At 54.5% G+C, this 23,525-nt stretch overlaps 1 protein-coding gene across 2 annotated transcripts in view; it reads right to left on the bottom strand.

Moving 5' to 3' along the window:
• The window catches only part of AR (androgen receptor), a 66,350-nt gene extending 43,110 nt beyond the window's left edge, over positions 1-23,240 (bottom strand). The window contains exon 1 of one of the 2 annotated variants that reach the window (XM_063346606.1): positions 21,839-23,240. In XM_063346606.1, coding sequence (XP_063202676.1) covers positions 21,839-22,845 — 1,007 coding nt within the window. In that variant the 5' untranslated portion in view covers positions 22,846-23,240. The remainder of the gene's footprint in view (positions 1-21,838) is intronic. The other variant, XM_063346605.1, reaches the window with a different exon arrangement.
• Positions 23,241-23,525: the final 285 nt, after the last annotated feature.

Below are 23,525 nucleotides of genomic sequence, written 5' to 3' on the forward strand. Positions count from 1 at the left end.
GGTGCACAGAGAGCCCGACTTATTTCCCAAGGAAACAGTCTGTCCTGGCTAATGTTTTTTAAGTTAGTTTAGCCCACACTATAATCTTCCATTCTCAAACCCATCTCCTCTGCTGACAAAAAGAAAATGTGACTATGAAGAAAACCACAAATAATAAGATACTTTTGATCCATGTATTTCATGCTCCAAGAGAGACTGCCATCATGCCAGATAGGGAGTACTGGCTTACAGTCCCCTAGGAGGCATCCTGGCTGTTACTGTACTTGGCGGGGTACCTCAGGCTTGTAGTACCACATACTAACGGTCTGCTTTTATAGGAAGACTTTTCATAGAATCTTAGAATGGTTCGGGTTGGAAGGGACTTTAAAGACCACCCAGTGCCACCCCCTGCCCTGGGCAGGGACACCTCCCACCAGACCAGGTTGCTCCAAGCCCCGTCCAACCTGGCCTTGAACCCCTCCAGGGATGGGGCAGCCACAGCTTCTCTGGGCAACCTGGGCCAGGGGCTCACCACCCTCACAGTCAAGAATTCCTTCCTGAGATCTTGTCTAACTCTCCCCTCTTTCAGTTTAAAACTTACCCCTCATCCTATTGCTACACTCCCTGATCCAGAGTCCCTCCCTGTCCTTCCTATAGGCCCCCTTTAGGTTCTGGAAGGGGCTCTAAGGTCTCCCCGGAACCTTCTCTTCTCCAGGCTGAACCCCCCCAGCTCTCTCAGCCTGTCCTCACCGCAGAGGGGCTCCAGCCCTCTGAGCATCTTCGTGGCCTCCTCTGGACTCGCTCCAACAGGTCCATGTCCTTCTGATGTTGGGGGCTCCAGAGCTGGACACAGCACTGCAGGTGGGGTCTCCCCAGAGCGGAGCAGAGGGGCAGAATCCCCTCCCTCCATCTGCTGGCTTTCCTGCATTAAGCTTTCCCTCTTTGAAAATAAGCCATACTTATTAAATGCTTTGGAAGAGGTGATGCAAATTTCTTGGTAGCTTTTCAGAACACTCAGGTCTGAAGCGTGAATCTACAGAGGAACAGAACATCTCCCTGCCTGCGCCAGCTCTGATCCCACTGGCCAGGGCCACCCCTCGGCAGCCCATGTCTCACGGGGCTGGGAAGGGGGATGGGAGGCTGCCGGACCCGCAGCCGGCCGTGCCAGCAGCACGGCTCCAGGAGCCTCAAACAGTGCTGGGGTGACAATCCCGGGGCAGGAGCGGGTTTCTCAGCAGGAATTCCCGTCCTCTCCCAGGGCTTGCCAGGCTCACGCAACGACAGAGATCAGCCTGGGGCAGAAGACCAAAGCTACTCTCTCCACACGTCCTTCACGTGCAGATTAATGCTCTTTTTGTTCTTATAGTACATGGACCTTAATGCCAGCACTGTGTTTATAAATGAGACAAGTGGTCCCTGCTCCTGCTCCCAAAGCCTTTGTAGAACAATACCTGCTCCCAGCCTTTTCCCTGGCAGGGTTGAGGGATAAGGGCAGGTTTGCAGAGGCCGGCCGTCGGCCAGCACAAACGGAGCTGTGTCCAGAAGCGCAGCCTCATGTGAACCGGCCATTTGGTCCCCAAGGTATCTCCACAAATCACTTGGCCAATCCACAAAGTACTGTCATGCCTCAAACTGAAAGCAGCAGCTGCTGGCGGGAGAGCCGATCGGGTACGCAGGGCGCTGGCAGGACGGGGGCACTGCTGGCAATGCCGTATGCAGACGCCCTGCTCACCTCTGCGCTCGGGCGAGGAGAAAGCCCCTCTCCAGCCCACGGGCATCTCCTCTGCAGCCTGGCAGCAGGATGAGCACCACGAGCCTCGTTCACCAGCTTTGGCTTTCTAAAAGAGAACGGGAAACCTCCAGGCGCCGTCGGCAGAGCGCTCACCGTCACCTCCAGCCCGCGGGCAGCAGAATCGGGCAACTGACCCTTGAGATGCTCAACCCCCCTGAGCCCCACACCGGGGGTCACCCCAAGACGTGGTGTCCCGTTCCGAGCATGGGCTGACCCCTCCAGCCATCCCTGGGCAGGGACCGAGGGGCTCAGCTTCGCCCGCACCCGCAGGAAGATGCCTGCTGGAACAGAGCTTCCCTCGTGGTCCCCTCAGCACCTTCAGCTAGCTCTGATGAGGTACTGCAAAAAGAAAACAAAAGTGGGCTGGTTTAAATCTACACCATATAGAACTTCTAATGTAATCAGAATTTAATTTGGCAACAAGGATCCCTCTACTTAAATAATTTATTTTCATCTTCCCTATGTCTCTCTTTTGCAGTGATTTTCCCTAAAGAATGCATTCAGTGATGTTCCCTACCTTGGCATTAAATAGGGGCCATGCTGATCCTTCTGCAGAGGATGTGACAGTTCTTTTTGTTAGCAAGAGCCTTCTCCTTCTTAGCAAATACCCATTTATATTTTATTTTTTTTTGAAGCAATTATACAGTTTGCCGTGACTTTTGATTTTCCGTTCTATAACTTAGAAAATGGTGTACAACACACTTCTTATTTATTAGATGCTGGGTAATATTTTATTTGTGATACGCGTCCAGTTGCATTCAAATGGATCCATAAATTCAATGGAAATGTGAACATTCTAAATTGCTGTTCCGGTAAGCCGGAACTAAACTTATCAAAGCAGACTGTATTTCAAATCAATTGACTAAAGCCAAGTCAGGCTTATCTGTGAGCTGCAAACCCTGCTGACTGGCCCTTTCCTAAGGGATCTCCAAGATTTTACAGTGGTTGGATGCCCCTGTCCCATGCCTCATTCTCTACGCAGGTTGGAAGAAAACCTCTCACATTTTCCGGCTTTTTCAGCTCTGAGTAGGTCTGCATTTTGAATGACCAGCCTTCGAATTGAACTGGCTGAATAAACTGGATTTTCTCTGCTTTCGGGAGCTGGTTCAACCACACAGGGAATTCCCGGTGCTGAGGTGCTGCCTTCCGCTGGGAGCTTGACCTCTTCTGAGATGCCAGCAAAACCCGTGAACCACCCACCATTATATTTTACTGACCTCCCCTGAGTTTCACAGACTCTAGTAAACACGGGCTTCCACACTCTTCTTCCCTGATGAGAAAGTGGGAATATGGCTCCACACCTTGCCCCACTTGCAACATGGGCTTAACGGCGTTCCTCTGACGGACCACGAACCGCCCCATCGGCTCTGCAGCTGGAGATGGCACCCGCCACTGCTCCTGCGGGAACTCGTGGAAAACTGTCTGATAATCCCAGTTATTCCACCAAAGAACAAGTCGGCGCAAATGGGGGCTGCAGACCGGAGCGCTCCCTGTGCCCGGCTCAGACCTCAGACCACCAGTACAATGGGAAGGCTCCCAGCCGGAATGCTGATGGATGTCAGGAGTCACTCCCAGACGCAGATATTTAAAACACAGAATATTTTCCCCACTTTATTTGGCAGTGGAATTATTGCTAAGGAAACCGGTGCCACAAATTCTGCATTTTTATGTCTCTATTGGATGAAGAGTGTGTTGAAAATGGGCAGATGGCAGACGAGGGAGGAATCCAGCATGGAAAAAGACCACAAGAAACACTTCTCGCGGTGGCAGCCAACCAGGGAGGCACACACCACCGGAGCAACACCTGCTGGCACAGGCAGCAAAGCAAAAGGCAGCATCGCTGGCCCTGGGAGGACCACTGCTCCTGCCTCCCCCACCTCCCCGAGTGGACCAGCACCCTCCTCCTCTCGGCAAAGCCCAGCGGCCCTGGGGATGGATGGGGAAGAGAGGAAGAAAGAGCAACATCCCGCCCAGGGAGCAGCTCCCGCCCTCGGCCCCGCAGCGTCCCCTCTAGCCGGAGGAGGATGCCGGGACTTGCCGCGCCGCGGTGGCTGTGCGTCGCCAGCTGTGCCAGCTCTCGCGCCGCACCCGGCGCAGCTGCCGAGCCGAGAGCCTGCGGTGGGGTTTTTGGGCTGGCCTAGGTGGGAACTTCAGCTGGTGCCAGAACTTACTGGCAGAATTGTTTTATTCTTAGGCATGTTTATACCAAGACCAAACCTTTGCAGAGACACAGCTGCAGGGGCATAAAAATGCTTTTCCTTATTATGTCTGGGAAACGGGCGTAAGTTATATCTGCAAAATTTCTTTTCTGCTGGCAAACCACTTGTTTTCTAGAGACTTCACAATTTACGCAATAATATAATCTCCCCGTGCCCTCAAAGCAGATCAAGCTTTGAGTCATCTCATAAAGAGTAAACACGCAAATTATAGCAAAGGTTTCACATATCTATGGTCTTTTTGGCACTCTTAGCCCTGATCTCAGCAACAGAGGCAACGCGGAGGCAAATTCCTCAGCATCCCGCAGCAAGCGGCTAAGGCCCAGCCGGGTCCTCCTGCTCCGTGGCCTTGCCTTCCCCGGTGGCTGCCCTACGGCCGTGCGTGCCCACGGCTCCCAGCTGCCCACACCTGGGGCAGGACACTGCAGCGGGGACGAGCAGCGAGCCATGCTGTCACCAACCCCGGCGGCACGCTTACGGCAAGCCCGGGGCATCCCGGCCCGGCAGAGACACGGGAAACGGTGCCTTGATGCCGGTATGCTCCATTTTGTGACACAAGGCACGGCCGGCTGGACCTGTCGTTTTGGGGGCTGGAAGCGTTTCTTGGGAAATACAGAGAGCAGAACCCGGCAGCAGCTGCAATCGGCTGATCCCAGGGGATCCACGTGCATGGGAGGTACCCCCATAAAACACAGACAGACGTTGAAACCTGCAGATGTGCTGGCCCTGCAGGGCAGCCACGTCCTGAGAGAGCCGAGGCGCTTTTGCAATCGTTTAAGAGCCCAGCGCCCTGTCTGCCTCGCCTCTGCTTCACTCTTCCAAGCAGGCAAAGAACGAAAGCAGCCAGGAATCGGGTTTTTTTTTTTTTTTTTAAGCCCGCCTGCAAACCAAAACACAGATGCCACGTCTAATTTTAGGCCTCCTAGCCTTGAGAGCGTTCTCATAAGTCTCTTTTAAGTGAGCAGCAAGATAGTCATCTCGGGATAAAGGCGCCGAAGCGGCCGAGCGCCCACCTTGACCCCAGCTCTTGGAAAGCCAGAGGGGCAGAGCCCCATCCCCTCCTCCGGTGGCGAGGGCACGGCTCTGCCCTGCCACCCGGGAGCAAAAGGATCACTGCTGATCCCAGGGGGTCCCCGCAGGACACGCGGACCCCCCTCAGCTAACTGCAGACAGGCACACAGAGGGACCAGCTCGCCACCCTGCTACCCTCAGCCTGCCACCTCATCCCCGCGGGGACTCGGGCAACTGTTCCGACACAGGCCGTAATTCACGAGTTTAAGCACCAATGTGGCAAAACGGAGGGCGAGCTGAACCAAGGGAGAACCGCTCACCCTCAGCCCGTCCCCGTCCCACCCTCGGCACAGCTCCGGGGGGGGGATGCTCCATCCCGCAGGCACCCCGGCACTGCCCCGCTGCGCTCCCCCCTCAAAGCCGCCCTCCAAAACGGCCCAGAACCGAGGGCCTGGCATTTGACGCAGGCTGTGCTGTAAACAAGAAAGGGGAAAAATAAATCCCTCTGCTGCTATTTTATTTTTTTCCTAACCATTTGAAGATGTTCCTGGGTACTCGGGAGCACATCGGGAAGTAATGGATTTATTCACAAGTAGAAGATCATGTTATCAGGGAAAGACTTTCCGACCACAGGGGACACATCAAAACAAAGCAAATAACTGAGAACCAGAAAACTAAATCCATGTGAACAGGCTGAGCTAACTGGGATGACCTTACACGTTCTGAAGTGTACGAGCACACGCAGGGACAAAGCCCAGAGCTGGTAAAGGAGGGGACACGGTGCCCGTGGGACCCCATGGCTCCAGGCTTCGGACCCAAGCTGGACACGGGCCACCCAGACCTGCCCTGCTGAACGGAGACGGCACTTCCAGAGAGCGGGAGAAGGGAGAGGGGTGACCTGGAGGGTTAGTTCTCAACTTTGTGCCTGGGCAGCGAGAAGCAGCGATGCCGATTTCATGCCAACCCCCGCAATGTCCCCACGCAGAGGCTGGCAGAGCCCCATCCCTCCGGGGGGGACTCCTGTGACCTTCCCATGGACAGGATGGTGCAAAACCCCCGTTTCTCCATGCCTCCTCCGCAGTGTCTGCAGACGGATTGCTGCAGGCACCAGGGCAAGGGATGGAGCTGCACTTTATACAAGACAAGAATACATATAACAAAACTCGTGCGTTGTGTCCACGGGTGGAAGAAGACACATGCCCACAAATGCGCACACACGCACACGAGTCAAGAAAGCCGTAGATCACCTGAACAATATTTGCACGCGGTATTTCATTTTGCAGTTAAGGCACCTAACTGCCACCCAGATGAAAGCAATTAACCTGATCAGCACCCAAATTGCTTTTCTCCTTTCCTCTCTTTTATAAGAGGAAAGCGGAGCTGCCGAGATAGCCCGTCCGAACCCTCCCCAACGGCAGGTCGGAAAATGTGCGAGCGCTGCTGCTGCTCCAGATAGGCGGGAGGGGGAGGAGGCAGAAGCCTTCGCTAGGAAATTACTGATATAAAAACTTGCGCCTGGACTCCGTTCTCAGCACATGGGCCAAGGTCAAAGCATTTTTTCTGCCATTTCTAACCAGCAAAGAAGCTAATGCAGCTAAAATATGTAACCGCAGTCAAACTGCTGAAGGGCTGGTGAGAAAACACTGGAAAAAGAAGTAAAGTATCATCTTGGGGAAGACAAGAAGCAGCCCTCTAAGGCCTTCCCCTCCCCCGAGAACAGGGTGAGAGGAGAGGAACCAAAGTCCAGGGTTTTCCCACCTCATCCTGAGAACTGACCGTGTCCTAGTGACTCTATAAAATGCATTCTAGGAAATCTGCATCCTCTCCTCTGGCATTTCTGGGGATTTCTCCTGATGGCAGCAACGCCAGGAACACCCAGCAGGATGGTGATCCAGCGGCGAGGGGGAAGAAGCGGGATTTACCCCCGTGGCTCTTCCCAAAGCCACCAGCTGTGGACAGCCCCAGTTTCTACTCCCAGCAGGAGCACATCGGTGCGGAGGGAGAGGGCACCCACCCACCCTCAACGACTCACCAGCACATCAGACCCCCTGGGCTCCAGCAAGGGCTTAACCCCAAGCTTCGCAGGCAGCACTGACACCCCAGATCAGGCAGCCAGCACCCAGGGATATCCCTCCCAGTGCTGCCTGTCAAAGACGGCCGGCTAAAGACATTAAACAAAGATAAATCATTACAACTATGTCCATGCACAGCACAGGAGCAGTGGCCGGGACACGCTGAAGCAGCTCTTCGTGCTCTGCACAGCATGACCAAGGCTCTGCTGCCCAGGCACACAGCAAACGTGTCCTGGAGGGAACGCAGCTCTCTGAGATGCAGATCCACCGATGTCCACCATGGTTACGTACAGCAGAACGTGCCTGGCTGCTCTCCCCAGCTAACTCACAGGACGGCAGCGTTCCCTCGCTCTCACAGCAGAGGATGCCCCATACAAACGCTACTGGTGTCCCAATACTGGCAGTTCTGCACCGACTGCTAAGCCTTATTCAAGATGTACGTCTTGCTCTCAGAGCTGCTTTGGAAGCAGCATCCATCTTGCTGCAATCTCGAGGACCTCACCGTGTTCCCTAGCACCACGCAGCCCCTCGGCAGCCCCACGTCCCCGGGCAGCGCGATGGAGGCACCCAACCAGCCCCTCCAGCAAAACCACGGGCTTATCCACTGCTCTTCACTGGGGACTGTTATTTATTTATTATGGTGTGCTCCATTCCACCTTTTGATTGCACAGGAAAGCCACCAGCTCAGGGTGTAATCCAGCCTGTGTGGATACCTGAGATGCCCGGAGCAGCGCGGCATCCAATTCCCGCCCCAGTGGGATAGGTGCCTGCTGCCCGGGGAAAGGGCAGCAGCTATAAATACCTGTAGAGCTGGGCTGTATTTTTAAGATTATTTCTGTTCCTGCAAAACCATTTAATCTCTGGTCTGTGTCCCGACAAATCATTCTTACCGCTTCTGAGGACATGTCAGCGTTTGACTTTGTTCTCATTATTTAAAAAGGCCTCCCCAGACGGGGGGCTGGGGAGTTTCAAACCACAGAGGAGCACGGGTGACCTTGCTCTTCCTGGCTTCTGCTCAGATTGCATCAAACGGGAAAAAAACAGCAGCAAGAGAGCAGCCCGTAGTCTGAGCCTGCCCTGCCTGCCCCTGCCCGCCACCCGCGCAGTCACCCGGGGCGCGCAGAGGCTCCTGCCCGGGTCCCCCGAGGTGAGATGCTGCACTCCCGTAACCCCTGTCCTGCAAACACTGTCCTGGAGTCTAGAGCTGGACGGGGTCAGACGTCCCTGAGGACAGCACTCGGGTCTGCTAAAGTAAATGGGACTATTGACGGGGCGTAAAGTCCAGCGCACAAGTCTGCTTCGGCAGGACTCTCTCCCAAAAATCGAGCACAAACCCAACCCCAACCTGGCCCCCCAGGAGCCCAGCTCCGACGGCTGCCAGGGCCCACGGCCGTTCATACGCTTTGAGGGACTGCTGCCAAAGGCTCACCTCCCTCCATCTCCAGAAAAGGAATAATACCTATTTTGCATGGTTGCCTGGAGGCTAAATGAATCGCTGCTCGTAAGTGCTTCAGAAGAAAAGTGCCATAAAAGCACAAAGTACTGTTACTGGTAGTATTTCCATTACTGTTACAGGATACATTGAATTTCACTTAAAAATAGTCACGAGAAGAATCAGGGTCATAATCACTATTTCTAAAGCAGCCTCAAACACAAACACACGTTGCGGCAACTGCCAACGCTGCCTGTTGCAGGCACTCGCCCGGGGGAGCGGGGCATCTCGCTGCGGGGCTCTCCCAGGGGCGGCTTCTCCTTCGCTTTGCCCAAAATCCAGAGCTGGGCGAAGGATTAAGCTGTAGCTGGACGCGGATGAGTATCACAGGCAACACAGGCAGGTCAGCAGAGGAGAGAGAGACAGCGGTGGATACAGCAAAAGGGAATATGGATGAAGAACCTCCATCACAACTCTTTGCCATGACAACTAGGTCGGTTCCTTTTTATTTTAATGAGCTTACTCATACCACTATTATTCTTAAAAAATAAAGCCAGTTCTGGTCCACACAGCGCGCAGCGACCAGTGGTAACAGCAGCCCATCTGAGTTAAAACCCCCAAGTGACCCAAAGCGCTTTCTTGCACCGCAGGAAAACAAACAGAGCCTGGCTCCTCCGTGGCACGGAGCCTCCGACGCCGGGTCAGGGCTGGACAAGGTCGCTCCAGCTCAAAAGCCAGGAATGCTCATTCACGCAGATGCGGCCACCAAACTACCTATCTCCACGCAGCCGTACTCCTTCGATTCCCTGCGAGGGAGGTATTCCTCAACCTTTTACTTACTGAGGAGGGATTTCTCCGTTCCCCCCTGGGATGCCGTGGCACGGTGGCTATGGCACGGCTGTGCCCAACTGCCCGCGGCCACACAGGGCTGGCCGGGCTGCTCGCAGCCCTCGGGCTTTTTTCATACTTGTGAGCGCTGCGACAGACTCACTAATCTAAACAAACTCTTCTCTCCTCGGCTGAAGAGCAATTGACTCTGTACGTTGATAGCAGAACAGATTATGGCGTCCAGCCACCCCACGGCGACAGCCGGAAAAGCCTGCGGTGATGCTGGCAGGCGGTGCAGAGCGGTGACACCAACTGACAGAGCACTACAACCCCATCCTGGCCAAAGGAGGATAAAAGGATAAAATAGCCGTTGACCATATTCTGTTTCCCTTTGGGTCGCCCCTGTTGTCACAACCAGCTTCTCAAAATACTGAGAATCATCGGATGGTGGAAAACGGCCATAATCTCTACATTTTTTTTCCCTTCCCCTATATCAGTACTGCTGTGTATTCTGTAAATCCCAAGCCCTGAAACACCTCCCTCCCGAAAGAGAGATGTTTTCACCTGGTCAAGAGCAGCTCACGCGCCCCACCAGACTCCAGCTTGCCCGGCTGCTTTAACTCCCTCTGCGTGAGCTGCAAGCAGAGGATGAATGCCTCCCGCAGCCTCAGCCTCGGCTCTTGGGATTCCCTCCAGGACCACAAGCTATCACAAGGATCCTTTGCTGTCAGCACATGAGCGCAATAATGGATGGGGCTCCCTGCCCCGCTCAGCAGGACACCGCTGCTGCCAGCGGCACCGCCAGCCACGCAGGGACGCCTCAGCTCCTCCCTCAGGCTCTTTTTTTTCTCCAAGCAGAATTTATACTTTCTGCTGCACAGCGCAAATCTGAAGTTCACAAACCAACTTCTTTTACAGGCTTTAGCTTTTCCGAGCAAATACTGGCAACAATCAGACCTGACTTCCTACCCCTGGACCCCAAAACTCTTTCCAAAGCAAGGCTCACCGCTCTGCGACCGCAGCCTGCGAGACCGAGGCCTCCGGACGTCCAAGGGGAGGCCCCTGCCACCCTCCTCACTGAGGTGCTAACTCAAAACTGTGAGTGATGAGGGCACTGAAAGTATATCATTCTCACCCCTGTGGGTATGTAAAATCTAAGATTTGCTTCTCACTCCCTCAAATAAACGAGGCTTTTTATTCAGCTGTGTGTCATATGACCCATCTCTGCAAAAGATCTGAACCTACAAGAAAATGACTGTGCTTCTGGGTATCAGGTAGAAGTTCTTTGTGTCCTCCTACTGTTCACATTCAGTGTCACATGCTGTTACACTTTCTATTAATTAATTTAAAGCTCTTATGCAGAGCAAAACAAGCTTCTGCAAGGACCCGTACGTGTGACAATACTTGATGCAGGGGGGTACCTCCTGCAGTGCCCAGGGAGCACGCAGCGGGAGGCTGCAGCCATCAGGGCTCCCCTGGGCTGCAGAAGAGAAGCAGGGATGGTACGCGCACGTGCAACACGGTGCTCCATACGGTACCGCACATGCGCAGCATCCTGCATCCAACAACCAAACCGCACGGAGCAGCGTGCCAGGCCCAGCACAGACTGAGGTACTGGCTGGTCCGCCCTCGCAGCCGAGGATGAGAGGGAAAGGAAGCAGGACCCGGATTTGGTAGTGCTTCCACCTGATGTGAGCTGTAGCAGGGCAGGGACACCCCACGGGTGAATGCTGGATGTCAGCGTCGGTGTGGCAGCATCCTAACCCCTGGCAGTGCGACCTCTCGGCACTCACCACATCCTACCGGCATACTGGAAGGTAACGCATCCACTGCTGTCCTCAAGACTTCTTCAAAGAACACTAGCGAGATCCAGACAGTGGCCCTGTGGCCTCCCCCCCTTCATTGCTCACTGGACCATGAAGCCTGGGCTATAGAGGAGGACTCTTGAGCAGGTTATCGGTCCCTCTAAGTCCATGCTGCTGCATATGCTTCCCAGGCAGAACATTTGTAGTGGCCAGAGAGGACCTTCCAGGCGTTCCCTGCTGGTATCTGTGCCAGCCCATGCAGGAGGAGGAGAAGATCCAGCTGAAGCAGAGACTCAGAAAGACACTGCCAAACATCTTCTACAGACGCATCTGGCAGAAGCCAGCGAGTTGCACTCCGGAGCTGCCTCTTGACCCCTGGTAGCAACGAGAAGTTGCAATACGGCAGTTTGGTTTGCAATCCAACAGCTGTGACACCAAGAGGAAGACAGTCAGCAGAGACAGGATAGCACGCCTGCATTGGCCAGGTATTAAGAGAGTCTGTTATCTGTCTCTTAATTGTTTACCAGGCATAAATGCTCCACTAAAAAGGGAGAGAGGACATCTGCCTCTTGTGCACGCTGTCTCCTAGCTCTCGTGAAGAAAAAAAAAAAAGAGCTGGAAAGGATCCGGTACCCATGCAGAAAACTTTGCCATTGCTGCATTCCTATGAATACGGTGTAGAAATGGGTTCATCCAAGGTGAGAGGAGATCACGCCTGGCAAATGGTAACGATAAGAACAAAGAAAGGTGCCCATGTCCTCTAAATCACAGCACCAATTCAACGTGGTGTCAAAGAGCCGCCTCTTCCCGGCTGACACAAGCTGGTTGGTCTGTCCCAGATGACTTTACAGTGTTCATTTTGTGTCAGTTTCTGGTGCAGACGTCCCTTTTGGCAGAAAACATTATTCAAAAAAAGAAAATTCACTTTAAATTGCAAAAAAATATTGAAATAAACCAAACGAGGATGAAAAGACCATGTCTCATAAGCCTGGCAGGCAGCTAGGTTCATCTGATGCTTCTTGCTTAGCGTTGCCTTCTGGCTTACGATGTCGAGCTGTTTTTATTCCATTTGCAAATGCGTTCAAGACTGCCAACACTCCGAAAATCCAACAGAGGAATGCAGAGGGAATAGAGCAAACAGGTAAAGCTGATACCTCTTGCAATATACCATCTTGCAATATACCAAACACTAAAATCCTCCTTTAAAAAACTCATGTAAATGCGGATGTGTGAGGTTTATTGGGCTATTATGTCAAGATGTCTGTGAGCTGTAACAGCAAAGGAGGGGTTTGAGGAACTGCGTGACAAGGGCCAGAGGCTGCTCAGGACCTCTATGAACTACTGCAGTGCAGATTACACTCACAAATTACTGTGCACCAGCTGAGCTGCGTCACACTGTCCTGGTGCTGTTGCAGAGGAGCATCCCCTCTCTCAACCCCTGGGGTCCCGCCTGCTGCCTTGGGGAAGGTGCAGCCTGGCAGCTCCCAGGGCTGCGGGCTGAGCCCCACGCAGCAGGGACACGGTCCCAGCCAACACCACAGCCCCACCTGGGAGCATCTCACTGGGAAAGATGCTCCCAGGCCTCGCACTGAATGCCTGTGCAAGGGGGAACTTCATTTTCGTAGAGTCATAGAATGGTTTGGGTTGGAAGGGACTTTAAAGACCATCCAGTGCCATCCCCCTGCCCTGGGCAGGGACACCTCCCACCAGACCAGGCTGCTCCAAGCCCCGTCCAACCTGGCCTTGAACCCCTCCAGGGACGGGGCACCCACAGCTTCTCTGGGCAACCTGGGCCAGGGGCTCACCCCCCTCACAGCAAAGAATTCCTTCCTGGTATCTCATCTAACTCTCCCCTCTTTCAGTTTAAAACCGTTACCCCTTGTCCTAGCGCTACACTCCCTGATCCAGAGTCCCTCCCCAGCTTTCCTGGAGCCCCTTTAGGTTCTGGAAGGGGCTCTAAGGTCTCCCTGGAGCCTTCTCTTCTCCAGGCTGAACCCCCCCAGCTCTCTCAGCCTGTCCTCACAGCAGAGGGGCTCCAGCCCTCTGAGCATCTCCGTGGCCTCCTCTGGACTCGCTCCAACAGGTCCATGTCCTTCTGATGTTGGGGGCTCCAGAGCTGGACACAGCACTGCAGGTGGGGTCTCCCCAGAGCGGAGCAGAGGGGCAGAATCCCCTCCCTCCACCTGCCGAGGGAAGGTGCTTTGCTACATATTTCCAGTGTTTAACTGTCAGAGTCCTACAACCACTGCACAGATCTTTGGGATCTGTTTGAGCAGAGATCAAACTCACAGAAACAAACAGTTTTTACTAAAAGTAGTAGAAAGTCTCCCACAGAATAGTTTTCTTTCAGCAAATGCTCCCTTGAAAAATTCAAAAACGTTCCACAGGATGATAAAATAATATGATTTTTTTTCTTTTATATTTATCTTTGTAATTTTAGCCTCCAATCACAAGCGGGAAGTATCCATTTCTAACTAAACAGCCCACCAAAGCAGCCCAGCGGACAGGCACCAGCCAGCGTGCCAAGTACAGACTGAAAGCCAACTAGAACAACAATTGCCAATACAGAAATGGCAAATTAGGACAGCCATTTTAAAATCAGCAGTTTATAAATTGCAAGCGAAGCTCAGTGCTTAGACAAGAATGTAATTAACGTGAATGGCAGAAAAATACATGGAACTCAACTACCACCCGCTATTACAAATTACTTTTAACCCTAGCGAAATTAAACCGCTTTCACCATACCAAAACAAAATGTTCCCATATGACTAAAAAAAAAGTTTCCAACATTTTAAGAAATATCGGAATTTCTTCCTGCAACAAATAGCAACATTTCCAGCGTTCTTCCCAGTTCCCCCGCATGCCTGTTCTCCCCCCCGCACCATGCACAGACTGATTGCTGATGGGCTCCAGTTTTCACTGTGCTTTTCCCTTGGACTGCCCGTCTGAAATTCGCTCTCGAAGTACTGCGGTGCCTTTGCCTTTCGTTCGCCTGAGAGACGCGATTCAAAGGTGCCACCCTGGGAAGGGACACAGAGCGAACTGTTGTCTCCTGCCTGGAGCTAAGCGTGGCCTTGGAGGGTCCTCGGAGCGGAGGCCAGGGGAGTTGCGCATCATCCGGAGGGGCTGCCCGGGCAATGGATGGCATTCAGCATTCACCGCCTCGCTACACTGTTTCTGCTTTAATTCTTCCCGGGACTGTCCCACAGCGTCCTCAATCTGCAGCAAGGGGCCAGAGACTTCCAGGAATCGCCAGCTCCATGCCACAGGGACAGGCTGGCAGCAGTGGCGCGCTCCCGACAGGAGCGCCCACCAACCTGTCGGAGGCTCCCGGGCTCCTCGGCACGGCACGTCCCCTGCCCTCTGCCGATATCTCCTACGCCACGATGCCCACAGGCGCTTTTGGCAGTGTGGTGACAGATCGTCACCGAGCGTGACCACGCTGTCAGGCACCCGCTGGCAGCAGCACCATTGTCCCAGCTCAGCGTGCAGCCCCAGAGGAGGCACAACCCAAGGGAGCGGGTGATGCCGCACCGGGGGACGATGCCCATCTCCATAGCTTCCCGAGAAGGAAACGTGGGTGGAAAGGCGCAGCTGTGCACCGGCGCAGTCTTCTTTCAGATACGGCAATATGCAAAGCCACAGGTTCCTACGGGAGCTACAAAACACACCTTCTCTCTCATTCACAATCAGTTTTTTGAAATATATTGCCCTTTCGACCTCAGGAAAAGCACCGAATGACTACCGCTTTTTAACTAGCTCTCTTCAGCTGAAATGAAGTTCTCAGAACAGGAAAATCAATGGGTTACACTATAGACTGCCTGTAAGAAGTAACGCAGAGCACAGCCAGCATCTGCGTAAGAAATAAATACCAGTGAATACCGCAAGCAGCAGAAAAAATGTAAAGGCTGTACAAGTGGGAGAGTAGCTGCCATGGGCAAATCCACTGCTTCCTGCCCAGAAGCCCTTGGTAATACAGGACAGAGTAAACAAAATGCTTGTACAATTCAAACCCAACAATACCAATTACAGCTTTTTATGTATTATTTCTTTGGTAAAATTTTCCAAGTTCTCAGCCACTGCTTTCCATGCCAAGTGTCTTGTAGAGCATATGCTTTCGTTGCAACCAGCACTTAAGAGTAAGTGGGGGTGCGGGGGAAGTAATCACTGTTGATATCAAGCATGAGACGCTGGAACCAGTTTCCAGAGGGTGTAAGAGCTCAGAAATTCAAGACACGGGGAGAAGAGGATGGGAAAGCACACAGGTGGATGGGGGAACATCTGCCCTTGAACAGTCTTGTAATGAACGGGTGAAAAAGCAAATAGAAGGTTTGTGTTGTAAGAGCAGACAGGCAGGTCCCACACAAACACACCACGCGTGTGCGCCCTCCAGAGCTGTCCCTTAACAAGGTGACGCATCTCCACTTCCCAGTAGGTAGGGAGAGCTGGAGAGTGGGAGAGTCGGCAAGAGAGGGAAGACAGGGAGGGACGGGGAAAGAGGGAGCCCATTTTATGAAACTTGGTATACGGAAACACTAGGAAAACTCCAGAACCAACATCAACTGAGCGGAAGGAGCAAGTTGGAAAATAAAGAACATTGTAAACAGTTATTTTTCCTTCATTCGTTGCCAAGGACATAAACCCCAGTTTAACAGCACGGCAGAGGACCATGCCAGCCCCTTGGGCAGAGCTGTTCCCCAGTTCCCCACCTCCAACACCGCACTCGGGCTGCTGCACCGGCAAGTACAAACCTGGGTGAGGATTGAGAGTACCGCCGCTTTTTTGATGCCTATGGATGCCGCCAGTGTGTCAACACAAGGACCACAATCCTGGATCTGGAGTGTCTTCTGACAGCCAGTCTCTCTGTGTGTTACCCCACCAGCACCCAGGCTCCTGGAGCAGATCCCAACGCACACCCAGCGTCAAGTCAAACAGCCCGTCCTCAGAAAGGGACACTTGCTGCCCTCAGGCCACCGTGGGCTGACTCTAGGTGACTAAATGTGAAAAAGGATAACCTCGTTTATTGATTTAAATGAAAACTAACTCATGGGAAAGACTAAATAAATCATCTCCCTCAAAAGGAAATGAAAGCAAGTTAACTGGCTAAGCTTGGAAAAAAAGAAATGAGCTTTGGCTTGCACGCCACAACCCTTCCGACAGCAACTCTTAGGAGCAAGGAAAAGGAACCGCAACCGCTGTGTCCTGGCACTGGGTGACCCAGCGGCCACGCCAGCCGCGGGGAAAGCTGGCAGTGCCCATCTCTGCTGCTCTCCCTGGCCGCGAGGGGTTTGCTGTGCCCGCTGTTACCCTGTGAGAATAAGCTTTGAGCAGAACTTGAACATCCCGGCTACTCCGGTTACCCTGCCCCAGTGTATCACTTGTTTCACAACCTTAACTCGAGCCAGGACAGATGCCATAGCCTGGTAGCGTGCCAATTCGCTTTTAAATGCGTCCCGAGTTCTCCAAGCCAGACACAGCACTGGTGCAGGACGGGCGTTTTGTGCTGCATTTGCAACAGCTTTCTCCTGCCTGTCGGTAGGGAACCTATGAAAGCAGCTTTTAATTAACGCTGTAACCTGGGGAAAGCTCAGCTCTGATCCCTCCTGAGCTTTGCCTGAGTCTTCTGCTTCTTTCCCCTCCGTGTTTAGGCGGTTTGAAAGGCAGCCCCGCCGGCCCTGCCCCGTACTCCAGAAGCCACCCGTGACTCAGCTGTGCTCCATGTGGATCTGATTCTGCACGGAAAAGCGGAGCACTGGTTTGGCAAGCAGGGACAAAACTTGGCTGCAGGAGACCTTTCGCACGCAGTTATAAACCCTGCAGATCTACAGGCTTTAAATCAGTGGCCAGATCCAGCAGCCACTGACGCCACGGAGCCCGTCGGCCAAGTATCGCAGGATCTGGGGTCCCCTCTTCCACCCTGGGCTCCCCCTTTGACTGTGAGAAGCCCGACGGTTAGCAGTGACTGAAGGCAGCTTGGCAAGCACCTACATGAATTCAGGATACTTTTCAGGCGTGTCCTACGAAAGATTTCTCCTGCTGTAAACTTGCTGGGATCTCTGTTGCAACCTGGAAAATTAACTGCTAATTTAAGGCATAGTCACTCCCGGCGAACAACAGCGATGCAAGCTGGCCTGGCGCAACATGAAAACACAGATGACCATGATTTAAGCGTACACCACTGAACTCGCTGCTACCCACGACTTGCCTAAAATCTGGAAGTCATCAGGAAAAATACGGAATCTGGTGTTCCAAACAAGGTCTGACAAGAGACCAACCCCATCACCTACTAAATAAGGGAGACAAGAAATAGGCATTACCTGGGGAAGATGCAGTGCTGTGAAGACAGCGTGCGTTTGCCCCACAATGACTCGTACCTACGCAGAAACCTCAGAACACAATGCCCAAGGTCTCCTGAAAAGAGCAAAACCTCAGCTGCGCCTCGGGAGAAGGACCTGATTCCAGCCGAGAGCCCTGGTAACAGGAGTGTAAGCCTAAAGAATTAAAAACAAGAACTGAAAGGTGATGAGGAAGAACTTTTTTTTTTTTAATGCTTTCTCTTCTGCTTTTATCAGGAATCATCAAAAAGCTTTAGCAGGTCAATGACGTTCTCAGCCACCCGAGGTTCACAATCCATGGGTCCGTACCAGCAGCTGTGGACCACGAAGCTGGCCAGAGGGACAGGCTTCAGAATGAGCATTCATCCACGCACAGCTTGTCTTCAAAAGAAATATTTACATAATACCGCCTTTCGCCTGCACAGAAAGGTCATACTGACAACAGCGGACTCATCCCCTTCCCAAGGGCTTTTAAGTCCCACCAATGATGACCTGAGGGTCCCCCAGACCTCTCCTGGGGAAGGGGATGCCGGAGCAGCGCCCAGGCGGGCACCGGCCGGACGGCAGCTGGGAGCAAGGGCAGCCCAGAGAACGGCCTCCTGCCTTCTCTCATCTGTTAGTGTAATAACCTGCCCTTGATCTTTTTATATGAGACTTATCTCCTTCAGTAGGTAGAAATTATTACAGGTATTATCTGTAAGCAGGATCACAATTACATAGCTGGTCACAACAAGATTATATAGCCATTATGCCAGGTGATGCATAAACACATGGCGCTCGGCCAAGCTGATTGCAACCGAACCAAAGAAAGGAATCTGCAGGTAGGCGTAACCAGCAAACACAGGGATACCAAACAGGTAGCAGCAGTAATAGCAAATGCCACTTAAAAAAAAAAAGTCTGAAACTACATGGACAGCTAGATTTTTCTGAGCCAACCACCCCCCTAAATTCATTTATCACCTTTGTTTCCGTTTCTTCAGTAATAGCTCCTTCTTGAGTCCATTTTAGCTTAAACCACCTACACCACTAACCCGGTGCTGTGTTTTGGTCTTACAAGTCATTTTGACATGGTAACCTTGGATTTATTCTATCAATGCCGCGTCTCACCCTTAAAACTGATTATTTAGTCACACCAAAGACTGCTGGTAATAATTATGCAATAACAAGAACACGAAGATAAACAGCTATGAGTCTGTAGTGTAACAAAAGCTTGGATTAATTTGCTAATTATATGTAATCATTACTGGCAAAATCAGGTACAGCATATCAAAAGCTTTAAATTAATTCAAATTGCGTTAATGCCTATTTTGCTTCCTCTGCAATGTTTCGGTGCCTCTAAGCCCAGACAAACCCCGTCTCCGCACACGCCAAGGGGCCGGCAGCAGTCGCGGATCCGCAGGGGCGCTGCTCCGAGCACCCGTCCCATGCCGCACCCCGGGAGACCCCTGACCATGCCACGGAGCGGCGAGGACGGCTCCTGCCGAGGGGGCACCTTCACTCGGTCCTGTCGGATGTGCCGGCTTCCCCCGGCGGGTGACAGCATTTGTTTTATGAGCTGCGCGTGTTGTATCCTGGACCGAGGTGGAAGCCAGCGCCTGATTTTCCATTAATGGTCCTTCAAGCAGCCCAGTCCCCCTTTCTCACGGCTTTAGAGTTAAACTCTGCTACTAGGAACCCCAAAACCCAAATCAATAGTAGTTTACATGAAGGGAAAATGTAAACAACTCCCCCAAAATAGTAAGAAACTGTTCGTGCTTTAGTGTCATATATGAAGGGAGGCCGGGGGTTATCTCTAACTTCAAAAATACCAATCTACGCCAACCCAGACTGCACCAGAGCAGAGACAGGGTTTTGAAGAGAGCTTCACTTTGGAGGGAAGAGATGCAGCCCTGCCAGCCCAAAGCAGGACTGTTCACAAAGGGAAAGAGCTAGGATCAACACACCTTAAAATGCTCCATATTCGTCTTCAACGAAGACTGGGCTGCATCTGCAGCTGCCAGCACTGCAGCGGCACAGGGATCTGGAACGCTGATGTCCTCAGGCTGGTAAAGCTGCAGCGAGCCCACAGTGGTGCCCTTCAAGAAAACGCTGAGACTACACTTTGTGAGGCTGAGAGGGTAAAGCTTTCTGTGCAACGCCACGTAGGGCAGGAACTTAAACCTAGCACTAGAAGATACCAGGGGAGTACAGGTCCATAGCAGACCGTCCTGAGGAAACTTCACTACAAAGCGTTTTAGCTCCCATGACCCTCTTTCCGTACGAGCACTGCTGCCTGGGAAGCTGGTACACGATCTGCTGCCATCAGCTCCAGCTGCAGCAGAGGCTGCTCGCTGCACTGGCACCGCTGCCTGTCTAGGAGAAAATCAAAAGCCATGGCAATTGATAGGCACCGCGCTGTAAAGTTAATGGAGACTATGCTGGGATGAAATATAAACCTGGCAGCAATTAACCCGCACAGCTTTAGACAGACCACAAAGGAGCGTTCTGCTTTCCTTACAGCGTTTTAAAGTCGTATCCAAGCACAGAGAGGGGTATAAATACCGCCAGTCCCGTCGCTCACTCGCAGCAGCTAGGTAACGCTGTACGAGCAACGTAGTTCAAAGGACAAGATAATGGTATTTTAAAAGCTCTCTGTGCCAGCTCCGACTCCGCTGATCCCTGCAAGAAGTCTGCCAGCAGGAGCCCAGGTCCCCTCGGAGCTGCTGTGCCAGGGGAAGCAGGGACATGGACACAACACTGAACGGAGCCGCAAGGAAGAGGAGGATACAGCATTTCCCACAGGTATAAGGGAGGCATCATTTATCTCTATGGCAAGGCTCGGGGAAAATTTACCTTCTGCCCAGGTCCAGCCCACAGGACTGCCCGCTGACCACCACGGAAGCCCAAACCTCTTCTCCTTAGCACAATATTCCCTATCTGTGCGGGGCTCTATCGCACGGGCTTCGCAGGCAAACAAACCATTACAACCTTTTGCTATCAAGAACCTGCATCATCCATGGACTGCATTTCGGCAGTTGAACTTTTCCAACTTCACTCATCCCTGCTCACTCTGCACTGATTTCAGCAGAGATTTATCCAGGCTCCAGAGGAAGATACACAAGGTACACACAACTCCCGCCACCGGTACGACACTCATTTGGTCCTTTCCTTATTTTTAACCCTTTTTTTTGTGAAGCCCTCAACTTCTTCATAAAATTCCCAAGTAAACAGTTGTGTGGATGATAATTACTACACTGCCCAAACAAAGCTGGGAGCATTTTAAAGCCGCAAAACAGGCACAGAAGCAGGAGTGTGATGCCTTTGCCCTGTGCTAATTTAAAGGGAAAATCAGTTTGTTTTAATCTTTGCTCCCATCACGCAGAGTACCACAGGGTGAGCATATGGATGTGAAACTCCAGCGATGCAAACCCCGGCCGAGGCTTCTACCAGCCACCTGTGGCTGGGGCTACCTCCAAGCCAGCAGAAAAATCCTTTTGCATTCATGTTCTCCCTCCCATTTCTATCAGTGCAGTGATTCTCTCACACAGTAATGCATTTTGCCATGATGGAAGATGATGATGCAGTATGCCCACTGTTTGCGTATACTTATTTTACAGAGACAATTAATCTCCTTTTTTTGAGGTTAATCCACCAGAAAAAATTACTTCTGATCAAATCCTTCTTTTCAAACACATGAACTCTTCTGCCTTTGCCGTACTCCTAAATATTCTTCTATCTACTTCAAAACGTATCTTCTATCTGTACTTAAAACTGAGATTCAAAGCACACGCAGTATTTCTCTGCCTATACATTCAGCAGTTGCAGCATGTTCTGCACAGCTAGCTCGTGTGACAGCAAAGTGCAGGGAGAATTTTAACTTACTCTCAGTATTGGTCCGTGCTCAAAGCGCGGCATCCCGATTCCCACACACTTGGAGCAGCCGAGAGAAGGGGTATAACAGACGCATAACAAAACGAGACAAACCCATAAAGCGGGTGGTGGAGAACACCAGGAGCTTAGCGCAGTATTTCTGGCACAATCTTGCCCAGCACAAGTGACAGCATTTTGGTAAAAGGGAAAGCTCCGACACTGGAGAGGTGAATCAAGCCAGGGGCAGCCGGGACAGAGGCGGGGGGGACCCGCCGCATTCGCCGGGGCAGCTGCGGGAGGCGGCGGGGAGGATGGGGGGGCGAGGGGTGCCGGTGGGATGCGGGATGCCAGTGTGATGCAGGATGCAGGGTACGGGATGCCGATGCCGGCGGGGTGCGGGAAGCTGTGGGATGCGGGATGCCGATGCCGGCGGGGTGCGGAAAGCCGTGGGATGCGGGATGCCGGCGGGATGCGGGATGCCGATGGGCTGCGGGAAGCTGTTGGGACGCGGGTACTCACCGGACGTCGCCGTAGGCGCCGGCGTAGCCCTCGGCCCAGGGCCCCAGCTCGCTCTTAATGCAGGCGGCGGGGGCGGCGAAGGGCGCCCGGCCCGCCGGGTACCAGCCGTCTGCGGGGAAGTCGGCCGTCTCGGCGGTCGGTCCGCGCCCGCAGCCGAAGGGGCCGGCGGGAGGCTCGGTGCAGGGCCCGTACAGCTGCCCCTCCTCGGCGAAGAAGGCGGGCCAGGGGGGCGCGGGGCCCGGCGGGGCCAGTTCGGCTCCGTAGCGGCACGGTCCGCCCCAGACACCGCCCGCCGCCGGTCCCGGCCCCGGCGGGGTCTCCAGCTTGATGCGGGCGGGCGGCGGCGCCGCCAAGCTGAAGGCGGTGGGCGGCCGAGCCGCGTGCCCCGGCGAACCGCGGTAGAGCCCCGGCCCGGCGGCCACGTCGACGGCCAGGGCGGCTTCGGCGGCGAAGGCGGGCGGGGCGGGCGGGGTCTCCGGCGGGTCCCCGCCGGGGGGTCGCGGGGCGCGGGGCGGCTCGGCGGGCATCGCGAACATGCAGTCCTCGCGGGGCAGCGGCTCTCCCGGCGCCTCCAGCGCCTCCAGGGCCAGGCCCATGGAAGCGGACACCGCTCTGCAGAGCTGCTTGGCGCTGTCGCCCAGAGGGTCCTCCTTGGGCGCCGGTTCGACCTCGGGCGGCGGCAGCAACGGCAGCGCTCCCGCCTCGCACAGCAGCTCCCTCAGCTCGCCGGCGCAGGGGAAGGGCGAGCCCGCGGCCGGGCCGCCAACCGGCAGCGCTTTCCCGGCGCCGCGGGGTTCCTGGGGCGGCAGGCAGGCGGGCGAGCCCGGCGGCGGCGGGGGGCTCGGCGGGCAGGGCGCGCACGCCGGCGGTTGCTGGCTGGTGCCCGGCTCCTCCCGCGGCGCCTGGAAAGCCTCGCAGACGCTCTGGAAGAAGCTCTGGAAAGCCCCGCGGAAGGTCCTGCCACCCGCCCGCGGGTAGACGCGGCCGACTCCCAGCTGCACCTCCATACCCGCAGAGAGCGGGACAGCGAAAACGGTAGCGGCAGACGAGGTGGGGGCGGAGAGCCCCGGCAAGCACCCCCCGGCCGGCCGGCCGCCGTCCCGGCTAGCAGCCGTGCTGCCCCGCGGCCTCCATCCCCGCGGGAGCGGCGGCGGCGGGCGGGATACTCGGTGCGTGCAACAGGCAGGAAAAGTTGGCGCCGGGAGAGCGGGCAGGTGCGGCTGCGGCGGGCAGCTGCCTGCGGTCCGTGTGAGCGGCGGCGGAGGGAGAGCGGGAGGCAGGCTGCCGGGGAAGGAGGTGCGGCGGAGGAGACCGCCCCGCGCCGCCGGCGCGGTCCGGGGGCTATGCAATGATTAATCCGGTGACCCGCTGCGGAGGGAAGCGGCGCCCGCCCTGCCCTCGGCTCGGCTACCTCTCCGGCGGCGGGGGCGGCGAGCGGAGCCCGCGGGGCGGCCCCGGACCAGCGCGACCTGCGGAGCCGCAGCGCCACCGCCGGCGTTCGCCGCAATTTCTGGGCTCGGCGTCTCACCGGCGTCGGCCCCCGCGGGCGGAGCGGAGCGGAGCGGGACGGGAGTGCCCGGCTCGGCACGCCGGGACACAGCGCCCGTCACCGCGGCCTCCAGGCGAGCGCCCGGCCGGGCGGAGCGGAGCGGGAGCGCGGCTGCTCCGGTTCCCCGAGCTGGCGGAG

The sequence above is a fragment of the Chroicocephalus ridibundus genome, chromosome 9 (assembly GCF_963924245.1).
Source record: "Chroicocephalus ridibundus chromosome 9, bChrRid1.1, whole genome shotgun sequence".
Lineage (NCBI taxonomy): Eukaryota > Metazoa > Chordata > Aves > Charadriiformes > Laridae > Chroicocephalus > Chroicocephalus ridibundus.